Source organism: Polyergus mexicanus, unplaced genomic scaffold (genome assembly GCF_030449975.1).
Source record: "Polyergus mexicanus isolate NDT 795.1 unplaced genomic scaffold, iyPolMexi1.0 SCAF_10, whole genome shotgun sequence".
Taxonomy (NCBI): Eukaryota; Metazoa; Arthropoda; class Insecta; order Hymenoptera; family Formicidae; genus Polyergus; species Polyergus mexicanus.
The window spans coordinates 2,476,678-2,498,708 of NW_027223330.1; the positions used below are offsets into that span (position 1 = coordinate 2,476,678).

The window sequence follows — 22,031 nt, forward strand, 5'->3', positions numbered from 1 at the left end:
AATTTAAGAAATATTATCAAAAAGTTGAATGTTTACTTGATTAATGGTGGCGTGATTTCCGCAGAGAAGATTAAAGAGCATCGTATATTTAGAGCAGAATTGCGTGAAATATTAAAAATTCCGAATAGGAGACTTCGCACTTCTTGATATATTGGGCTTTTTTATCGCATAAATTCAGTCGCGCGATAATGGTATTGCAAAATTTTTATATTATTATTTTTATGCAATTATCACGCTTAAATAAAATTCGAAACTATCTTATCTGGAACGTGCTCAAGTATGTTATACACACTAATATTCAGTAGGCATGACAATACTATGGACACGACATTTTTTTCGACTTGTTTCACTTGCAAATAATTGATAATCGAAAAAAGACGCTTGAATAATCAATGACTACATAATGGCTTATATTCGGCTAAAGTTCAAGCATAGTCCACGTGATTGAAGTAGTAAAGATCGGCTGTTGCAAAAATCGTCGCGTGTATGCACCAATCACATCCGTAATATGCCTATATATAGGTGCCCGCCAAGTGTAAGCTATCCATCTTTTTAAAAGTCATGCTTTATAAAACTTTGCATGCACTTTTTATTTCTGATATTTATTTATTCTCACGGCCGAAGATTTGCTTTATGTAACAGCGTGCGTTTATTTAAGCTATAAGCATTGATCACTTGATAACGGTTTAATTTGATCTCTGCAGTCTGCTTAGATTATGAGAGAAGCTGTTATCTTGTATTTCCTTTTTGATAATAATTTAATTTGTTAATAATTTGTCATTTTATTATATTTAATTAAAATTATAATATTCGTTGAAATAAAATATGTGCATTTGCGTGCTTCTATGTTCTTATTATCTACAAAAATTCTATTTTTAAGGTTATATAGAATTTATACATATTACTGAGATATGACAGACACATATCGATCAAAAAATCCATACTGTTAAAATTGTTTATATTACTTTATTATTGCTGATATCTCGGAAATGCCACAGTCATTCTGAGTAATGCTCTTTATAATGCTTATTGATGCATTTGACACGCGATTTCTTTTAATATTGTCAATTTAGAACGGACTTCGACAGAAAAAAAATCATTTCGGATATTTTTCCTACAGCAAGATGAGTCATCATTTGCATATTAATACAATACAACATAAATATGTATACAATATGTATATATGAAATCTAATCTAAGTTGCAACATTATGAAGATTTTCGATTTTGCTACAAAAAGTCAAGTCATCACACTTGCATATTAATATTAAAATAAGTTAATTTACTGAGTTACAATTGTATTTTTATTTTAATCAATCAATAATCAATAATTCAAATATATAAATATATATATTATATATGTAAAATAAATTTTTTACAAAATTTCGCTTTTAAGAAAATTTATCTTAAAGATTAAAAGTTGATTGGCATAATATTTAATTTTATTAGATTAGTTAGTAACTCATTTCGCTGCTTCGAAGAACACGTTTCTTTACCATATCGGCAGATGCAGTTTTTAAATCATAAGCTAAACCTAGATAAGCGCAGAGGTCGATAAAAGTTGCGGTGAAATTGAGCCAATAATTTCCAAACTCTCCTGCTTTGTAATCCCAAGGAAAGACGTGGTGATAATTATGCCAACCTTCGCCAAGCGTTAAGAAAGAGACACCAGCATTGTCGGTGGGGGTGATTGATCTATAAAATAAATATTTCTAAACAAAGACACGAAGCACACGTTTGCATATAATGAGTCGCATACAGTACAAGTGCGTACTTATCAAATGGTTTTACACCCCACATGTGAGCCGCAGAATTCACCGACCAAGTGATATTTAAGTTTATGCAATATTTGGTAACGGTCCAATGCCACGCATACCACAAATTCTCACTCCATCCCAACCAAGGTACTATAGTTGGCACGACAAAAGATAAAAATAACGCCAAATATAGGTACCATCTAAAAAAAGATGTGAATAAAAGAGACAATATCAATAAAATCAAGCGAACAAAATAATATGTATCCAATTTGCTTCCGTAAGAACAGACTGTGTCTATATCATACTTTTTTTGAAAGACCACGAGAGGATCTCGATCGAGATCGCTCATGTCGACCGTGGCACCCTTCCTGATAACGTCCGGATGTTTGCGAACCATAAGCCAGCCAATATGCGAGTAAAAAAAACCTCTACGCGCGTTATACGGGTCCGCGTCAGTATCGGTGAATTTATGATGTACTCTATGATCTCTGACCCATTCGTAAATGTTACCCTGAAAAATATAACTTATTAATAAACAATTAACATCGCGTTACAAAAAAGAAAATGTAAAGCTCTAATCAATGGTTCATAAAAATGTGAGTTCTATACGATACTTAAACAGGAAGGGAAAGAATTAAAAGCAAGCTTACCTGAAAAGTAGCAGTCTGTAGAATGATAAGAATAAGTCTCATTGGCCATTTTGCCTTATAAGATCGATGACACCATAATCTATGAGCACCAGCAGTGACGCCAATACCCGAAAACATACCGAAACCGAAATCTGTAAATTGCAAATGGTCTTTGATAATACATACTTTATTATTGTATTGATATAATTAATGTAATTCAAGCTTATATGTAGAACAACACAAATAAATAAAATATGTACACCACATAAAGGCTCGAAGACTAGCGTAACAAAAAGCTAGATATAGTCCGTAAAGGGCGGCAAGATGAATATAACTGAAAACGATGACATTTTTCCAAATAATTTTCCGTTCATAATTAATTGTATGTGGTTCTTTCGCCGGTACTCCGTTATTTACAATCTCTTCAAATTTCATTGCAAAAATTTCCGATGTACTGGATGTCACGCTGTAAAAAAATTTGTATTTAATATATATAATAGTAAAGTGTAATGGCTATCACATAAGTTACATAACAATATTCTGCACTTATGTCAAAAATATAATAATTTTTAATATAATTTTTTATTATATAATTTTATTGTTATTAATTATTTTGCAGTCAATACTTTATCTATTCCTATTTTAAGATTACGTAATGCCTGTCATTCACAAAAAGAAATATCTTTGAGAAATTTTGTATTTTAAATTAAAATATATATGTATCAGAATTTTTTCTTATCTTGAAAAGAAAACGCATGCACGTACACACAAACACACGAGATATTAAAAAAAATACAAAAATTAAAGAAACAAAAAAGATACAATCCGTTTTTATTGTGTGATTTGCTCTATGTAAGCTATCAACTTGCAGGATTTTACAAGAAATTTTAACTTTAAGATATTCAAATTGTTAATTTCTCAATATATTGCGATATAATTTGTAACACATATTAAATGAAAAGGGATATTTAATCATTAATATTATAATTAATTAATTCTGTAATAATGTAAATATAAATGGAAAATTTCAGCAACTGCGCGCGACGTGGATGAAAATTGAGAAATCGCGAGGAGCTTACAAAAACTTAAGTCTGGTTAAAGTTTCACAGTCGATATCTATTTACAAGTCTCTAATTCACAATTAATTACAGATGGGCTCGAATCAGCAAGCGACCGAGCGAGGAGCGCGGTTTCGCGAGAGAGATTCGTTGGTGAGAACAAGGAATCGCAGTCGCAGGCGCGATGGATGAGATTTATTATCGCGAGAGACAAAAATCTCTTAGAGCGAGGTGCGTTGATTTAGCGCTGATTTTACGATAAATTAAAAGGCAAACTTGCTATCGAGAATTTGAATCGTTTGCAAACACTGTCATCTGCGAAGCTAAGGATCGAGTGCAAGTGGCGATTTGCCAAGGGACACTTTACGACACCGCTGGATGATTTTCGATTTTCCTGGAGATCGATGTATTTTCGTTTCTTTGTTTTTGGCGACAAGCCGTAGAAACGGCAATGTTATTAAAATTTAATTGTAATATTCGGTTTTCTCTCACGGGTGACCGTATTTAATCGCGAGCTCTCGCGTTGGCGCAACAAATTTGAACGGATTTTTGTCTAGATCATAATTATTAATTTATTTTTTTAAGTATTCGAGATTCGATCTCGAACAGCAACAATATTTGATTTAAATTTTTAATTTATAAATTATTTTTATTAAAAATAATTTGTTAAACATTCTTAACTAAATGCAAAATGCAATAAGCTTACACAAAATCCGAAAAACAAAGTACTTCACGCACTTCAATTTAACCGAAATGTTCGTAGGTCAATAAAATTCTGTTTTATTACTACTCGCGCGATATATAAATGTATATATATATATATAATGTCTCTCTCCCCAAAACAGAGCGCGCACGCATAAAGCTAGCGCCAGATGTATTCGCAATTCGTGATTTGTGAACGGTATAAAGAAATCTGATTGGTTGAATTTGACGAATCTTCCATTCACACTATTCACGAATTATAAACGAATCTCGAATACGCGCATAGTCTAGCGCTAGCTTAAGTCATTATTTCTCTAAAATTTACATTTAACGGATACGACCATATTCTACAATATACATTAGATTGAAAACAGAATTCATTTGCCTGCGTTCGGATTAGTAAGGTCAAATTGTGTCAGAGCGGAAACACAAGTAATGTTTTTGTATCACAATGAGGTATATGGGAGCAATGAACGAGAATCAAATTATCTCATTTAGTATCATATATAATAATAAAGAATATTTATAATAGTTTCTTTTTCGTACAAACAACATTTTAATAACAGCACAAATTTTTTTATTACTTAATAACTATGATGTTTAGATAGAATGGTTTGGATATATTATAATATGCATTGTTTAATATCTCTTTTAAAGACATGCGATTAAGAAGAGATAACGGATATATTGCAAAATTAGTTACCAGTAAATTAATTAATGATAAAAAAATGTAAAGAAAATTATGTTTTGCATTAAAGTTTAGACAAAAGATTTGAACAAACTTTTTTTAACATAATTTGTTTGATTGAATCAAATATGTGACTATTTGAACATTCTTTATTCTAAAGAAAATTTTTTAACAATAACAATATTCATTGTAAACAGATAATTTTTTTTTGTCTAGTTCCTACGGAGTTTAATTTATGCATTTTAGTTTATGTAAATCGTCTGAAATCAATTTGAACTGATTAAATTATTCAAATATATTTTTAGGATTGAACGAATAAGTCAAAGTTTGATTAAAATTCCCAATTGTTTTAAAAATTTAAATACTGCTCTGTATTAAAATACGAAATACGGTATTTTAAAATACGATATTTGTATCTGTTTTACTACTACTCGCGCGATATATATATATATATATAATATCCCCGAAACAGAGCGCGCACGCATGAGCCATTATTTCTCTAAAATTTACATTCAACGAGTACGATCATATTCTACAATATACATTAGATTGAAAATAGAATTCATTTGCCTGTGGTCGAAATAATAAAGTCAAATTGTGTCAGAGCGGAAACGCAAGTAATGTTCTTGTTCCACAATGAGGTATATGGGAGCAATAAACGAGAACCAAATTATCATTTAGTATCATATATAACAATAAAGAATATTTATAATAGTTTCTTTTTCGTACAAACAACATTTTAATAACAGCACAAATTTTTTTATTACTTAATAACTATGATGTTTACTATTCTATCTATAGAATGGTTTGGATATATTATAATATGCATTGTTTAATATCTCTTTTAAAAACATGGATTAAGTAGAGATAACGGATATATTGCAAAATTAATTACCAGTAAATTAATTAATGGTAAGAAAATGTAAAGAAAATTATGTTTTGCATTAAAGTCTAGACAAAAAATTTGAACAAACTTTTTTTAACATAATTTGTTTGATTGAATAAAATATGTGACTATTTGAACATTCTTTATTCTAAAGAAAATTTTTTAACAATAACAATATTCGTTGTAAACAGATAAAATTTTTTTTTATCTAGTTACTACGGATTTTAGTTTGTGCATTTTAGTTTATATGAATCGTCTGACATCAGTTTGAATTGATTAAACTATTCAAATATATTTTTCGGGTTGAACGAATAAGTCAAGATTTGATTAAAATTCCCGATTGTCTAAAAAATTTAAATACTGCTCCATATTAAAATGCGGTATTTTAAAATGCGACATTTGTTACACACATACAAACATTTATCAATATTTTTAATTCTGAAAATCTGGTAAATCTATTGACAATAAACTTCTACATCATCTTAATCAAATGATCTGTTGCTGAATCCCGAAAAAATGTGAAAAACATATTTATATTTATTAATTAATTTTCACCATCACCCAGCGCTTTGACTATCATTTGCCCATGTCATTATTTATTTGTTAATATTTTTATTGTCTGGATGATGTGAGGTATCATTCACACTTTGTTGCAGAGAATGATTCTTGTCACCTCTCTTCATTACGACGGTTTTTACGAGTTCTTTGGACGGTTGCTTGAGATCGTAAGCCCAACCGATTTTTGCGCAGGTATCGATAAACATCGTAGCGAAGTTGAACGTGTAATTGCCTAATTCGGCTGCTTTGTAATCCCATGGAAACGCGTGATGATAATTGTGCCAGCCCTCACCGAGTGCTATAATGGCGACGAATCTGTTTTCCGTTGGATTAATGTACCTGTTATTAAAATAAATCAAATAAAATTACTTGTGCGATAAAGAGACACTAAAGTTTCTTTCAGCCAAGTTTATATACCATAAATACAAATCATATAATTTTGAACGTATTTATCTGCTTACATATCGTATGGCTTTGAGCCCCAAATGTGAGCCACACTGTTTACACTCCACGTGCAGTTTAAACCGACAATAATACGCATAATCTGCGATATGAAAGCTCTGGACCAGGTTTCGTTCCATCCGTAAACAGGGATCGTTATCGGCAGCAGATAGGTAAAGATAAATTTTAGTATCGAGAAATATCTGCAAAAAAACATAAATTAGTCAGTATACATGTACAATTCTTTTCGTTATATAGAATCGCTCGTCTTGCGAAAGATTATTGATAGAAAAAAAGATTGATACAAAAGTGTAAAAATTTTTAGAAGAAGGGATTGCGCTAAAAGATTGTATTAGAATAATAGATACGCATTTTAAGATAAATTATATGTATAAATATAAATAAATTTCACATGTCTTTATGTATGTTACATCTAAAATATAAATAAACTTCACACATCTTTTTTGCTTCTCAGATAATATAATGTGAAATAATTAACATCTCTAACACACACAGACTTACTTGCAACCAAACACGGTGATAGGATCTGCCAATATATCGCTCATATCGATCTGACGACCCTTTCGGATCACTTCTGGGTGTTTCTTCATCATCAACCAGCCAACGTGGGAAAAGAAAAATCCTCTGTTGCTGTTATGCGGATCCGCATCCGTATCCGAGTATTTGTGATGCACCCTATGATCTCGCACCCAATCATAAAGGTTATTCTAAAAAAAAAAAAATAAATAAATAAAAAAAATAAAAAAAAAGTTTTCTCTTTTTGCAGTAAAAAAATTAACTAAAAATTTATTTACCTGACCAGACGAAGTATAGCAAATGAGAAGTATAATTCTAAGCGGCCATTTTGCTTTGTAAGCTCGATGAGTCCAAAAACGATGAGCACCGGCAGTAACACCCAGCCCTTGTATCACACTCATGATGATCACTTGACGTAAGAAGGACCAATCAAATTAATTAATGTAATTGTAAAATTATACATAATTAATCATGTAATCATATGTATTTCATAATCATGTGTATAATAAGTTTATTATAAAACGCTATTAAAAATTATAGCAACTTTTATTAAATATAAAAGGAGAAATTTTTGTGAAAAATTATATCAAAATTAAAATTTATTTATTTGATTAAAAAATCAAGTTTAGTATTTTTAACTTTGATATATTCAAAATCGAGCCAAATATTCACAATGTGTTGATAATTGACGCGAGTGATTGACGCGTTGTCTACAATGGAATCAAAGTTATATAATAGAAATGAAAGCTTTAGTTTGTCTGCTGTCAAGCTTTTATCGCGTTTTTCTTTTCTCATGTAAGTCTAATCGATTGGCTTTCAATCAGTCAATGTCGATTTCAGCAGTTGGCAACTACGTATTTTTAATAAACGCGTGATACACTTTCAAGCAAATTATTACATATGTGAAAGTTTTACATATATTTATATAAAGAAGTATTTAAAAAATCATTCATTTAAAAAAAAAAAATTTTTTTTATTTAAATATTTTTTCCCGCAAGTTAAAAACTCGAATTAAGGAAATCTGCAATTTTTCAAAGAATACTCACTCCAAATGGTTGTCCTGACATCTTCGAACCATTTAAAAGTGCAACAGAAATACAACATGCTTATGTGAAGAAGAAGAATGGATATGATATTCCACCATTTTAACTCTGTCTTGAACTTGAACAATCCTTCAGACTTTATACGTGTTTCGTTTTGATTCTGCATACCATTTTCATCATCCGTCGTGGTGACTGAAGATTTCTCTTTTTGAAAATCTTCCTTTGCGTGCATTTCAAGACTCGTACTTATTATATTGGGTGCCATTTCCGTTGATAAAAATCACTAAACCGATAATCCAAAATATTATTTTTATATTACCAATAAGAAGTAGATTGTTACTTCTTTTTTAGAAATTGGTTACAAATTAAAATTTGCTTATTCGAATTAACAAATGATACAGTTCAGTGCATAATGAAAAAAAAAAAAAAAAATAAATGTTGAAAATCGTCCATCTTTTACTATTCGATCTGTTTTCTTGGTATTGTACTATTATATTATAAACTATAATAAAGATTAATTCTTAATATATGTATAATAAATAGTTTTGTTTAATCACAGTCGGGGCGTGCGGATGGGGTACGCTGGTACGCTCCAGCGTAGGACGCAAAATTTGTAGGGGCGTAAAATTTTAATAGGCACCAATAATTTTTGAAGTGTCCAAAAGCGTGAAAATTGACCGCTCTAGAGGTTTTTAATTATATCATTGATGTAGCTCTAAATTCTTTGAAAGAATGATTCAATCAGCTTAATTGTCATAGTAACGCTTTCAAATTTCTGTATGACATTAATGATTCCGATGTTGCTTTAAATCAATGTAAAACTTTAGAATCAAAACTTTATAACAAAAACACAAATTGTTCTGATATAAATGTTATTGAACTGTTTGACGAGACAAATCTATATAAAACAATCTTTTCAAATATACAACAAAACAACTTGCAATCCCCATTTTTAAATAAATTAGCTGGAAATGGCCTTGTGGAAATATTTCCCAATTTAACAATTTCGAATATTATTAACTATGCCAATATCTGTGGCAACTGGTGAGGTAACTTTTTCCAAATTAAAAATAATAAAAAATTATCTTAGAAGTACAATGACGCAGACACAGTTATCCGATTTAGCCATCCTATCAATCGAAAAGGAAATTGCCAACATTCGTAAAAGCTAAGGCCTGAAAAAATATCTATTTTTAAATTGCTTTTATTTTATCTCTTTAAAAAACGTATTAAAAAAAAGATATGAAATATACTAACCTTCGATAATGTTAAAGCAAATATAAAAATGGAATATATATATAACAATTTATAATATACTACAAATATATATAACAATTTCAAAATATTAAAAAATATTAAAATATTAAAACATGAAAGAGAAAAAAAAATTAAAATATTAAAACTAAAAAAAAACGAAGCAGGAATTTTTGAGACAATTTTTTTTTGCTCTTGCAGCCTCGTGTTGATCACAGTTATAAGTAATAATTAGTTATAAAATTCTTTATTCTATTATCACAATACATGATTAAAGACTTAAAGATCATTGAATTAAACCCATTCTATAAGTTTCTATAGCAGTTTGTACAAAATGTTTATATAACAATGTACCCAGTAGTTTAGAAAGACAAGTCTTTTGAAAAAATTATAATTTATAATTTATATGAAACATCTAAGCTCGTACCTAAAAATTTTTCTCGACATCCAATGGTGCTTGTTACTCACAGGTTTAAATCACAACTGCATCGTTTTTCCGAGTTACATTAGTATGCACTTTTACAAATTGCATTGTCAGCACATTACTTCATTTAAAACATTCGATATGACTTAATACGCGAATATATTGCAATAAATGCAACAAAGCAAACATATATTATTTAAATATTTAAGCTTGTCAAGTTCCATATATCTATTACAGAAAGAAACATGAAATCGAATAGATGTATAGTCGACGTCTATTTGACACGTCTAAGATAGGATTTCCGCATCTAGATAGACGTCATGGTGGTCTCGTTTAGACATTTAATAAACATCTCATTCTCTGATGTTTTTTTGACATCAAAAATAAGACCAATTACAGTGTTAATATATAATAATATATTATAATGTGTAATATATATAGATAAATCTAAATAATTTAATTCATGGAATTAAAGATTTTATTTATACGGAAGTTAATTTCTAATTTTACCTTAAATAGACAATAATAAATGACTTTCATTTATTTGAACACTTTATGTCCGATCGGGCAATATCTGTCCAATTTTATAAAAATCAGTTCAATATTTGAATTTTTATGTATCGTATTAGAAATTAAAGTGATGTAAATAGTTGTCACTAGTCGCCTTTTGCAGGTTTTATATACATTTCGTGACAAAAACTTGAATACGAATATATAGAATAAATAGTACCGCGCATAGCAGTAAGTGAATGAATTATAAGCCCGCGGCAGTCAATCACTAGCGATTTTTCCGTAAAAGTATAATTTTCATTAAGGACTAATTAATACCGGTTATTATACATAACTATACGCTCAATAGATGGCAAAATAGAACAGACATACGATGTGCTATCTTTTTCTCTCATCAGATATAGCCATAAACATCGTTAATCTCCAGACTCATGATTGTTACGTCCTGACGATTCCACGATTCCTTCCTTCCGCGATGTTGCGGTAACGATCATCAGTTGGTGATAAGAATGAATCGTTCTTACCGAAAAGGGACCACTGAACGAACGTCTGAATAACCAGCGTAATAGCGACTCAGTCATTTACCTGCTTTTCAAACCTGTCAGTTCGTTCGACCCGATTCCAAACCCCACGAGACGTTTAAATTTGGGATAATAAAAAATAATTGTTGCGTCCTTCCGTCGAGTCATCCTTCCCCGAGTTTGGACATAACAGATATATTGACAAAAATTTGACCTTGACGATATGAAGTAAATACTAATGTATGACCACAAACACTTTTTATGAGATTATTTTTCCAACAAGAAAATTTTTTTCTGTTTTTATTATGATGTTGCATACATATTGCATTAACCTTTAGAGGTTTATTAGATGTCTATTAAATGTCGAGAAATGATTTACAGCCCAAAGAGTGTTTCATAAACAATGCACTGCTATCGTGTGAATATTAAGTTTTAATAGTGTCTAAAAAATTCAATGACACAAAATTACATGACATTTAATTCATATATTTCTAGTTGTTGTTTTAGAATAGATGGCTCCGACATCTAATAGACGTATATCTGGATCTTGTGTTTCTCTCTGGGACGTCTCTGGTTGAGATGGAAAGTTAATTTTTGTATGTTTAATACATCTACAACTTAAGCCTGTCGCACGATGCAAAGGTGCAGACAATAAGAACAGTGAATAAGACAGGCAACAGAAATAAACACATTTCAACTTACCAGAAACTATGTATCAATGTACAATGAAATATGGAATAGGCAATAGGAAATTCAACGCCTCGGAAATTTTGTTTGTATTGCTTATTCCATTTTCCATTGTGCATTGATACACAGTTTCTGGTAAGTTGAAATGTGGTTATTTCTGTTGCTTGTGTTATTGACTGTATCTTTGTATTGTGTGCGATAGATTTTACACTACACACAAATTTCATTGCATTATCTCCCTTCGATCAACAAAAAAAAAATTTTTTCAAAAAACTTTAATGCTCTGTATCTTGGAAACAAATAGAAATGGCTTTTCAAGGTAAATGTCACACACACACACACACACACACACACACACACACACACACACACACACACACACACACACACACACAGAGTAAATGAGATTCTAAATAAATTAAAATTCCCTTAGTTCTCATTAAGCATATTTTATATAATGTTTAATTTAACAGAAAATTTTACGTAAATTCTCTAACAATAAGTCGTAAATATAATAATTTTTTAAATCAAAGTAAAATATGGAAAAAATTTGACTTGCTCAAATCCATAAATAGTTGACTTCATTTTAGTTTGAATTCATTCCATATCATTTCTAACTTTCTATTTCTTATTTTTTTCCTTTTAAAATTACGTTAATGGCAAATAATGATTATTATTCACGCAACTAATTCACTAATGGACAAAGGTCTATCCTGATTTCTATCTTTGAAGACCACGAATCAAAATGACATTGTAAGAAAAAAAATAATTCTTAGTATGTGATCAGTCGTCATTACTGATTCTGTCTTTTGTTAGGATCTAAATGATAAAAGGTGCAAATAGTTTGTGGCAATACTGATCGATCAATCATTAAAACATCAGAGAATTCGTACGTTTTATATTAACAAGAGAACTTAGAATAAGAAAACATCGCATATTTATTATAATAAAAATTCTACTTAATGTACAACTCGTCAGTAATACGTAATAGTTTTATATTAACAATAAGATACAAAGCTGCAAAAATTTATTTATAAAATTTTTCTATATTTGTATATTTGTGCGTGTTTTACAAGCTTATTGTAAATTCAATAATTTCATAAAAACAGCCTTTTCATAAAATAGCAAATTTTTGTAAGAGGTAATATTTTATAAAAAATCTAAATCTTTTTTAAAAAAAGGTTTTATTTTTTTTAAAGAAAAAGACTAAATTTTTGTATGAAAAAGAAGATTCGTAATTTACAAATATATGTAAATATATTACTAATTATTATCATAGAATATTTTTATTCTTATTATATAGGCTCAGAATATTAACAATACTAAGTGAGAAAACTGGTAAATAAGAGCCAAGGCGAGGTTATTGTTGCGCAAAGTTTTTGTTGTTAAATTTCAAGTATGCCTTAAAAATGTACGGACATGTTTCGGACCATCTTTTGATCCATTTTCAGCATTAATAACAAAATAAAAAACTTTAATCCGTACAATACTGATTGCTACAATCTAAATTCTAAATTACAATCGATAAATGATAATAAGTGATACGAAGTGAAAAATAACTCACCAAAATCCAATTAGAATCCGTACAAGTTAATCGACAACACGTATATGTCCGTCAATGATCTATTATGTACTGGGTCCAAAAGCGATTCGAAATGTACATTTATAATACACATTTGTCCTTGACATTCATATAATGAATGATAAAGTTTGCGCATCAACAATCGCGTCTTGGCTTTGTTTTGCCAGTTTCTGCACTTAGGCTTGATTATACGAATGTTATTTTGACTTATGTTAGAGCAAGACTTAAAACTTTTGGTTTTTGCCAATAATCAATGTTATTTGGCTTTAAACTAAAAGTTAATCAACAATTAAATTATAGTTTAAAGAATTTATAGTTCAAAGTCTAAAAGCCAAATAACATTAATTTTTGCCAAAAGTCAAAAGTTTTAAATTTCGTTTAAAGCCAAAAGAATATTGGTGCAACCGGGCTTTAGTATTGTTTATTTTTACTATTACACATTATTAATTCTACAATATATAAACCAATTCTATAGAGTTTCCAAAAAAATAAAAAGATGATTTATACAGATTAAGGGATCAAGAAGACTGCGTCTGATGTTCGATCACAAGAGTGACGCGCACGAAATCGTGATTTATTTTTGCTTTTTCCATTGTTATAGCAATTAACGTCAAGCTTTCTTCTTTCTCGTTGTCAAAAATTCATCATCTTGTTGACCTTTGTACGTCGACACGGCATTCGGATGATGAATTAAAAATTTGACGAGTCTCGACAAACGATGGCACATCACGATTGTTATACTTAACTTTTATATTCTTGAAATCGTTTGTTATCAGTAACAAAATTAACCATCCAAATAGGGTACAGACAAATTTAATTAAAATTGCTTAAGTATTGCATTATTCAGGTTCAATATAATATCGTGTATTATCATTTTTTCATTTATTAAAATCAGTGCACGATAAAGAAGAAACTTTCAATCCATTTCAAATAAAATGATATTCTTATTAATTTTTCAGATTTGAAGAATGTTGCCGATTGTGCTCAAAGATGCAAAGTTTATTCTATTGATATTAATGATGGGCCACATTGTCGCAAAACCTTGCATTTTTACATCACCATTGACACTACAATTGGTATTAGAATACGCGAAATGGCGATCTTGGGACCAAGTGGTTCTTTTTGATAATATCAGCTCTTTTAGTAAGTATTTTTGGCTTATTGTTAGTAAAAAAATTTTGAAGAGAAAGAAAACGGTATCTTTTCTACGAATTTACATCTCCATCTACGGATTTATTTTTATCTCTAGCAAGCGAGAAATAGATCGGATACCTTATGATCGGATTTCTTATCTCTCTTAACAAATTAATAATTAACGCGTTGCATGTTAAAAATTTAAAAATTAATTTAAACAAAATGTTATTAAAAAAATACTTTGCATGAAAGAAATTCTTTAATAAAAAGATGTCCCCTCCCCCGCTATATTTTTTAAAGAATCCGTAGTTGGAAGAAGAAGCATTCAAATCGTATTGTCGGTTAAATATCGACAATAAGAATAGATTTAATTAATTGCGAGCGAATGTAGATTGTGCCCTTAGTTATGTCCGGCCGTTGATCGAGTGTTTTGGTGAAAAGGGCATCAGCGTGTCCCTACAATCAGCAACAAATCCAAATATACCGGATGCTCTTACGGTTTCAACGCACCGCATTGGCTCCATCGTATTCTTAGACGGACTCAATCTGACATCATCTGATAATATTATTCAAATGGTATGTGTCTTTAATATTTATACATATATCTGAGAAAAGTCGAAAACGTACGCATTTCAAGATGAATTAAATAAATATACATTAAAAGTTTATTTTGTTCTATATATATATATATATATATATATATATATATATATATATATATATATACATATATATATATATATTAAATTTATAAATATAAAATGGCATAACATTCTATAATTTACTTAAGCAATTTTTTTTAAACAATATATAAAATTGAAAAATCTTTTTTATATAAATTTGTTACGTGTAACTGTAATATATGTTTTTAGACAATTTTATATAGATTTATTCTCTATTTTATAAAGTTAATTTTTGCCTTATATTTATATTTGTTTATATATATATATATGTGTGTGTGTGGGGGGGGGGGGGCATATTTATAATATAACACGCATATTTGACATATTTAGAAAATTAAGAACTTTGTTTGTTAACCTTAATAATAAGAAATTGTACAACGACTATTCAATTATTGTTAAAAAGAATTTTTTAGAAAAAGAGTTATAACGACAGTTTATAATATTTAGTAATATATAAATATTTTTACTTTCCTATATAAATATTACGTAAATATGCCGAATATTTATGTAACGTTAGCAAAAAAATTAGTTTACGTAATCAATTCCCAATGGCGTAATAATCGTAAAAGACTTTGATAATGACACGATAAAACAATTCTTTTATGGTCACTGAATTATTCCCCACGGCGGAATTAATATATGATTATACTTCTACTTTCTAGATAACAAACATATTACAATCAATAATTCTGTTTTACAATAGAATTTAGATCACATCTCTATATAACTATTTTTTGTGTACTCTCTTTATTTTTTATTATATTAATATTTCACTTTAAATATATGTTTTTCAGTTATTACAATCTTCGCATTATTTTTTTTTTATTTTTTTCAATTAAATATCTTCAAAATAATTTAAAAATATATTAATGAAAATGCCTTTTTTAATAATTTTTTTAAATTTAGAACTTATTTTTTTTTTTTTTTTAGTAATGTCGAGATAAATCATCATTTTTCATATAATAAGTTTTTAAATTTTCTTATTCTATATCTTATTAATCAAGCTTTAAAATCTTGTTCATTATTTATTTATATCTTTACAATTTATTTGATTTCGATGGCCTAAAGCTCGAAAATTATTAACATCTTGATAACTACTGCATGAAAATACAATTTTATAAAAAATTACGCTAAGTAATAAACCTTTTGTCAACGCTAGAATAATTAAAGCGAATATTTCGACAGGCTTCCCAGAAATTTCTGTTCAACTATTACATATCCTGGCTTATGGTAACTACAAGAAACACTGACTCCGCTATCGACACCGTTCTTCGAGACTTGAATATTGGTATCGATAGCGACGTAGTTGTAGCTACTTCGCCACTATTGAATGATGCTGTCTCTTGGAAATACGCACAGAAATATCGAGATAAGTAAGTTAGTGCAGTTTTATGCCATACTTATGTCTTATGCAAAATATTATCATAGTAATCTATTACTATAGATTATATGATGATTATAACCAGTATATGTGAAAATCCTAAAGTACAAAATGATTTATTAAAGCAAATCATTTGTTTATTTAAACAAATTAATTGTTTCTACTCATATTACATCGTACTGAAAGAAACGCTTATTTTAATACCTGCAAAATTTTCATTTGGTCATATACTATTTATATACAATATATATATATATACAAATAACAAAAAATGCTAAATCTTCCTAATTTAAATTATTGAAATTGAATACAAATTCTTTTTTGCATTTTTTAAAACAAGTATCTATTACACTATACTATAACAATATTAATAATTCATTTAAATTAAATAATGATCAAGTAAATTTTATTACAGGATATGTCGATCTTTCCGACGTTACGGCGATCGTTTCAAATTTACAGGACCATCAAAACGACGTAATGTCGAAAACGCCACGATCAATCTGAGCTACGCTACTTTAGAGAATCGCTCAGTATCGTTTTATCTGATGCACACGTACAAAATACGTCACTCTGATAATACGAGTCTCATTGTTCAATATCTTGGTTTTTGGAATCCGGATTCTCACACCCTTAAGCCGCCAATAAGCGTAAAGCTGAGAAGCGATTTCAAGGGTCTTCCCATTATTTTTGGCGTATTAAATGGAACCAGTGATGGGCAGACAGACATTGCCGAAGCAGAAGCTACCGTTAATGACATCGAACCGCTTTTGGATTTTGCCACTATTGTCACCAACAGCGTAAACGCCAGGTAAAAAAGTATTTAGCTCTAGTTTATATATTAAAATGCCAATATTTTTTTGAAAACATCCAGGTATACACCCCCGACCCCATACAAATTTTTGAAAATACTTCGAAAACAGTTAATCATGTTAGTCTATTTTCTTAAATATTTTTTCAACACGGATTATTTTTAATTTTCGACAATAAATACCGTGAAAAAAAAAAATAAATTTTCAAAAAATTAAATTGAAGTCCGGAAGAGTAGAATAATCTTTTGCGAAACAAAATTATCTATGAACTTTTTTGCAGTATCGAATTAATACCGCATGAAAAGCTTGGTACGTTAACTAACAAAGTATGGAGCCATCTTCTCGGCGACGTTGTGGCAGGTACCGTTGATATTGGTTTGGGGTACATAACGTCAAACGACGAGGAACGTTGGAAAGAAATGACATTTAGTCATCCTCTGATACGTTACATGTCAGTAAAAATTTTAAATAAAATCGAAACGATCAGTTGATTCGTAAATAAACCAAAAATTTATTTTAAACTCATTTCTTAATGTAAATATATTCTTTTTTCTGGTTGTGATGTAGAGGGATAATTAAAATTATAATTTACATTTCTCACCAACGTATTGTTAAATTGGTATGAATTAATGTATAGATAATCACCGAATTTAATAAGAAAAATTACTCTAAATATAAATATTGTCTGATAATTTATAATTTATCCACATTTATATTTGAAATCAAAGCAATACAAAAACATAAATAACATTTGAAAAACGCTTTAAAAATTGAAATTTTTTTTTTATTTTTGCCAAATAACAAGCTAGAAAACATGTGCAACGGAACGAATGAAAATGCTTATTAAATAGCAGAAGATATTTGAAATTTTAGTATAAGAAATTTTATAAGTTATATACATTTATACACACTTCTAAAATGATTCTTCACTTCACGATTATTATCAATATCTAACGCAGGAGGAACATTTATTATCACCCATTGGAGACCGGCACGATGAGGGATATATTTCTGCAACCGTTTGACAACCGATTACTCGGCTGCGTGGCGGGAACATATTTCATTATGTTAATCGCAATGGCGACAGTGATTTACGTCACAAAAACTATTTTGCATAAAGACCAAAGATATATTGGGATCGGGGAATCTGCCCTTTGGTGCTTAAGTATCATGTGCATGCAAGGTATTCTTTTTCTTTCCATCTCTTTTTATCATAAAACACATTGACGTTATTATATCTGTATGTTAATTTCGTAACATATAAAATACCTCCATAACAATTGGAATTTTTAGGATCACCTTGGAGTCCTCGAACCCCATCTGGAAAGACCCTGCTGTTATTCAGTTTAATATTTTCTCTCGTAATGTACAATGCCTACGCAGGCTTTATCACGTCCATATTATCGGTACAGGTCACAGGAATCAAATCTATCACGGATCTTCTCCTTAATAACTTTAAACTAGGATACAGTGCTGCCGACGATACATACATAAGAGTAATATTATGTAAAAGTACTATTATTATTATCGCTTGATTATACTTGGATATAATTTTAAATATAAAATACTCATAACAATTACGCATAGGCAATTAAGAGCCAGCGCAGTGTATAGGGCGGAATTGATTTTATTAAAGAATAAAAAACATATATAATAAAAGTCGGAAACGTTTCGGTCCTTTTTTGAGACCATCTTCAACGTAAACAAAAATAATAAGTATCATTTATATAGATGTTAAACAAAATTAGGTTTTAAGAATACAAATAAACTTGGTAAATAGGTAAAAATAAAGCTGAAACGTATTTATAAAATGTCAAGATTTTTGACATTTTGTTTTGTCAAAAGTTCTATTTTAGAAATCTTTAAAAGTTTTTTAAAAAATTTTGCTTAAAGAAATTACTCGCACTAATAGTTTGTATTCGTTTCAGATGTATTATAATTGTTGTTCGCATATCATGTGACTCTTCTTTCAGAATGCTAACGACAGTAATCTACGTCAATTGTACATAAAGGCGTTCAATAGTCGCGAATCTCGTTTGGAAACGAGAACCGGACTTATGAAAGCTGTCAAAGGACGATACGGATTCTTTGTCAGCGCGACTCTTGCACGACGAGCTCTCAAAACAACTTTTATACAAGAGCGATGCCTCTTAAAAGAGCTATTACTTCCACAAACGCTTACAGTTGTTGCTCTCCCTATGGCCAAAAGTTGTCCATATAGAAAGATTATCAATTTAAAGTATGTACATAAAATAAATAAAATTGTCAAATTTATACCATATATTAAAAGCATATTTTATACGAAAAAAAAATTATTAAAATATATTTATACATATATTTTATTATATATTAAAATAATATATCTATAAATTATTAAAATAATCTATAGATTTATAGAAATGCATACATTTTTTAATGATTTATACTTTTATAATTACGAATACGTTTATACGTATTGTATAAACACATGTATCTTTTATCCTTTCTTAGAAAAGTCTTTTTAAAATTGATACTGGTAAATTTGATACTGTATTCTTAAATTTTGTTTACAGTATATTACGTATATACGAACGCGGCGTCTTGGACAAAATACAAGAACGGATGTTACCGACGATGCCGCGATGCGCGGCATCGGCGGCCTTTCATAGCGCAAGACTTACAGACGTTTATTCCGCCTTCTTCCTCCTAACGGCAGGTATGCTTATAGCGGTTTCCATCGGTATTATTGAGAGGATATGGAACAAACGGAAGCAGATGCACCAAACTATTGTACGCGGCCTACGCGAGCATCATTTGATACCGCATATCCATTTCCATCATCATCATCGTGATCACGATCGCCCCAATGATCACTCTCACTTTCATTCTCATGATGCTCTTCCAACCAGCAGACTGCGTGGTTACGATTCCACTTATTTGACCATGCTGCAAAATCAAGCTCGCCAGGTGCAGTCGTTTGTCGGTTTTCAACAGTGCGACATTTCCTCTGAAAAATCGAGAGGCCCGGGTCTGGAACCGCGCTTCCACATACAACGAAAATCGGCAGGTCCCAAAAGAGCGTCTTGGTCTTCCTTCTCGGGCTTATCAAAAAGGAAGCTAAAATCGACCGAGAAAATCCCGCCGATTTCGAATGTGGAAAACATTCCTGGAACCCGGGCCTTTCCGTTTTACGATTAAATGCTATTTTATCAACTCAAAATCTTTTAAGCATTATATAGTGTAATCACTATAACATTGTTGTGAAAATAATTGTTGCAATGCCTGCCATATTTCAAGATAATTCTTTAGCTCACAATGTACAATGTGCGTCATGCATCTCTTGACAGAATTTAAAATTATTATAATAGATGCTTTTTTTTTTTTTTATTCAAGCTATAACTATAAATATTATTATGTCAATTAACAACGTGTATAATGTTACATGTGTATAATACTTTATATATAATAATTTTTTAAATAATATATCAAAAATACATGATAAATGTATGGTCAATTACAATTATTATATTTAGCTAGAATCTTCACATGAGTACTGACAATTTTCGTAGGCATTTGTCGCTTGTGTATGTTATTTATACCTCTACAATCTCGTAGATTGCTGATTTCGTTTCTGCGACAAATATAAAGATTTTTAATTTTCATCTGTTCCTCGGATACAATTTAATCATTTAATAAAACAGAAAAAGAAATTAAAAAAATGAATTTTAAATTAAGAATACAGTATATACAATATATATATATATATATATATATATATATATATATATATATATATATCCATTACCTGCAAAGAATATTTTCTAGATTAAGAATATATTCGTCATCTTCGCACCATTTCCTCCAATTTCTATACAATCGTAGCTCTTGTATTTCATCAAGATACTCGTGACACATATTTCTTAAGCTACAAGAATCTTATAATTAAAGTAAAAAATCACGGAATTGTTTTATGATAGAATAGCTAATATATTGATAATGTACGAAATTTAACGAGCTTTTTTCTTATATAAAAATTTAATTTTTCCTAAACTAAGAATAATATAAATTTTTGCTCATAAGATCTCACTTTTTCTCCCACAATCCATCGACAGACGAAGCGACAAGCTTATCGCCCGGTAATGGGTCGGAGATAAATCGCTGTCCATCAATTTCTCGTAAACCGTAACTGTAATAATTACAATCGTATCAGTAAGTAAGAGTGCTGTGCAAAAAGTGATGCAATGGAAAAATATAAAATTTACTGTTGAAAAGAATGATCGCAAATAGTTCTTAGAAGAAGCACGACTTCCGTGTCATTCAACCAATCATCAGGCGCCATCATATTGTGAATCTCCAGCAGAGTTTGATTAATCTAAAATTAAATTGTATTATTAGAAAAAATGTATCTTAATACAAAATTAAATTCTTATGTTTATATTATATTCTTATTTTACGCTATGCATTTATATTAATAACAATATTGTTATATATTAAATATTGGTACATCATTGCTATAAATATAAAGGATATCTAAGACTGATTCTTAGGCGAACCTCCTCGGCGACAACAATACACATGCCGCATCTAACGCACGCAGACGATAGATCCACGTGTAACCTGCCACATATGCTTGCAGCACATTTATACGGGATCCGCATCACCCCAAAACCAGACGAGCTACAGTCACAATAAGGATCAACAGTGACATTTGAATCTTTCAGAGGATTATAATGAATTGCGCTGGTGTAAACATGCTCGTCACCGCT

General features: G+C 29.8%; 4 protein-coding genes across 5 annotated transcripts; 1 reads left to right on the forward strand and 3 right to left on the reverse strand.

Annotated features, from left to right (window-relative positions):
- Positions 1-1,453: 1,453 nt before the first annotated feature.
- LOC138937047 (acyl-CoA Delta-9 desaturase-like) lies at positions 1,454-2,820 on the reverse strand. Its single transcript, XM_070302922.1, has 5 exons — positions 2,646-2,820; positions 2,407-2,537; positions 2,062-2,267; positions 1,774-1,956; positions 1,454-1,694 (listed from the first exon to the last, which is right to left on the reverse strand). The coding sequence occupies exons 1-5, from the start codon at positions 2,818-2,820 to the stop codon at positions 1,454-1,456; spliced, it is 936 nt and encodes a 311-aa protein (XP_070159023.1).
- A 2,752-nt stretch (positions 2,821-5,572) lies between these two features.
- On the reverse strand, positions 5,573-13,332 carry LOC138936852 (acyl-CoA Delta-9 desaturase-like). Its single transcript, XM_070302611.1, has 6 exons — positions 13,259-13,332; positions 8,302-8,581; positions 7,534-7,664; positions 7,241-7,446; positions 6,739-6,921; positions 5,573-6,616 (listed from the first exon to the last, which is right to left on the reverse strand). The coding sequence occupies exons 2-6, from the start codon at positions 8,561-8,563 to the stop codon at positions 6,316-6,318; spliced, it is 1,083 nt and encodes a 360-aa protein (XP_070158712.1). The 5' UTR covers positions 8,564-8,581; positions 13,259-13,332; the 3' UTR covers positions 5,573-6,315.
- On the forward strand, positions 11,378-20,857 carry LOC138936851 (glutamate receptor ionotropic, delta-2). 2 transcript variants are annotated; one of them, XM_070302609.1, is made up of 10 exons: positions 11,378-11,603; positions 14,236-14,419; positions 14,802-14,986; positions 16,279-16,466; positions 16,890-17,285; positions 17,567-17,737; positions 18,246-18,469; positions 18,580-18,782; positions 19,260-19,525; positions 19,839-20,856. In XM_070302609.1, exons 2-10 carry the CDS (start codon positions 14,245-14,247, stop codon positions 20,461-20,463), a joined length of 2,433 nt encoding a protein of 810 aa, XP_070158710.1. In that variant the 5' UTR covers positions 11,378-11,603; positions 14,236-14,244; the 3' UTR covers positions 20,464-20,856. The 2 variants fall into 2 exon arrangements, with proteins under 2 accessions (XP_070158710.1, XP_070158711.1); XM_070302610.1 differs by lacking the exon at positions 17,567-17,737 and having other exon boundaries at positions 19,839-20,857.
- On the reverse strand, positions 20,776-21,854 carry LOC138936906 (uncharacterized). The gene is made up of 4 exons (XM_070302695.1): positions 21,528-21,854; positions 21,353-21,451; positions 21,071-21,190; positions 20,776-20,896 (listed from the first exon to the last, which is right to left on the reverse strand). Exons 1-4 carry the CDS (start codon positions 21,605-21,607, stop codon positions 20,776-20,778), a joined length of 420 nt encoding a protein of 139 aa, XP_070158796.1. The 5' UTR covers positions 21,608-21,854.
- Between the last annotated feature and the right edge of the window lie 177 nt (positions 21,855-22,031).

Bases quoted from the DNA above. Each gene is read 5' to 3' on its own strand.
- LOC138937047 (XM_070302922.1), bottom strand. From the start codon at position 2,820: ATGAAATTTGAAGAGATTGTAAATAACGGAGTACCGGCGAAAGAACCA. The intron at 2,538-2,645 runs GTACATATTTTA...TGCAATTTACAG, and splicing joins TCTTCGAGCCTTTATGTGGT to ATTTCGGTTTCGGTATGTTT. The intron at 2,268-2,406 runs GTAAGCTTGCTT...TATATTTTTCAG, and splicing joins TACAGACTGCTACTTTTCAG to GGTAACATTTACGAATGGGT.
- LOC138936852 (XM_070302611.1), bottom strand. From the start codon at position 8,563: ATGGCACCCAATATAATAAGTACGAGTCTTGAAATGCACGCAAAGGAA. The intron at 6,922-7,240 runs GTAAGTCTGTGT...GTTTTTTTGCAG, and splicing joins ATCACCGTGTTTGGTTGCAA to ATATTTCTCGATACTAAAAT. The intron at 6,617-6,738 runs GTAAGCAGATAA...TTTTAATAACAG, and splicing joins GGCTCAAAGCCATACGATAT to GTACATTAATCCAACGGAAA.
- LOC138936851 (XM_070302609.1), top strand. From the start codon at position 14,245: ATGTTGCCGATTGTGCTCAAAGATGCAAAGTTTATTCTATTGATATTA. The intron at 18,470-18,579 runs GTATTCTTTTTC...TGGAATTTTTAG, and splicing joins AAGTATCATGTGCATGCAAG to GATCACCTTGGAGTCCTCGA. The intron at 18,783-19,259 runs GTAATATTATGT...CTCTTCTTTCAG, and splicing joins CCGACGATACATACATAAGA to AATGCTAACGACAGTAATCT.
- LOC138936906 (XM_070302695.1), bottom strand. From the start codon at position 21,607: ATGATGGCGCCTGATGATTGGTTGAATGACACGGAAGTCGTGCTTCTT. The intron at 21,191-21,352 runs GTGAGATCTTAT...AGATTCTTGTAG, and splicing joins GATGGATTGTGGGAGAAAAA to CTTAAGAAATATGTGTCACG. The intron at 20,897-21,070 runs GTAATGGATATA...TATTTGTCGCAG, and splicing joins CTAGAAAATATTCTTTGCAG to AAACGAAATCAGCAATCTAC.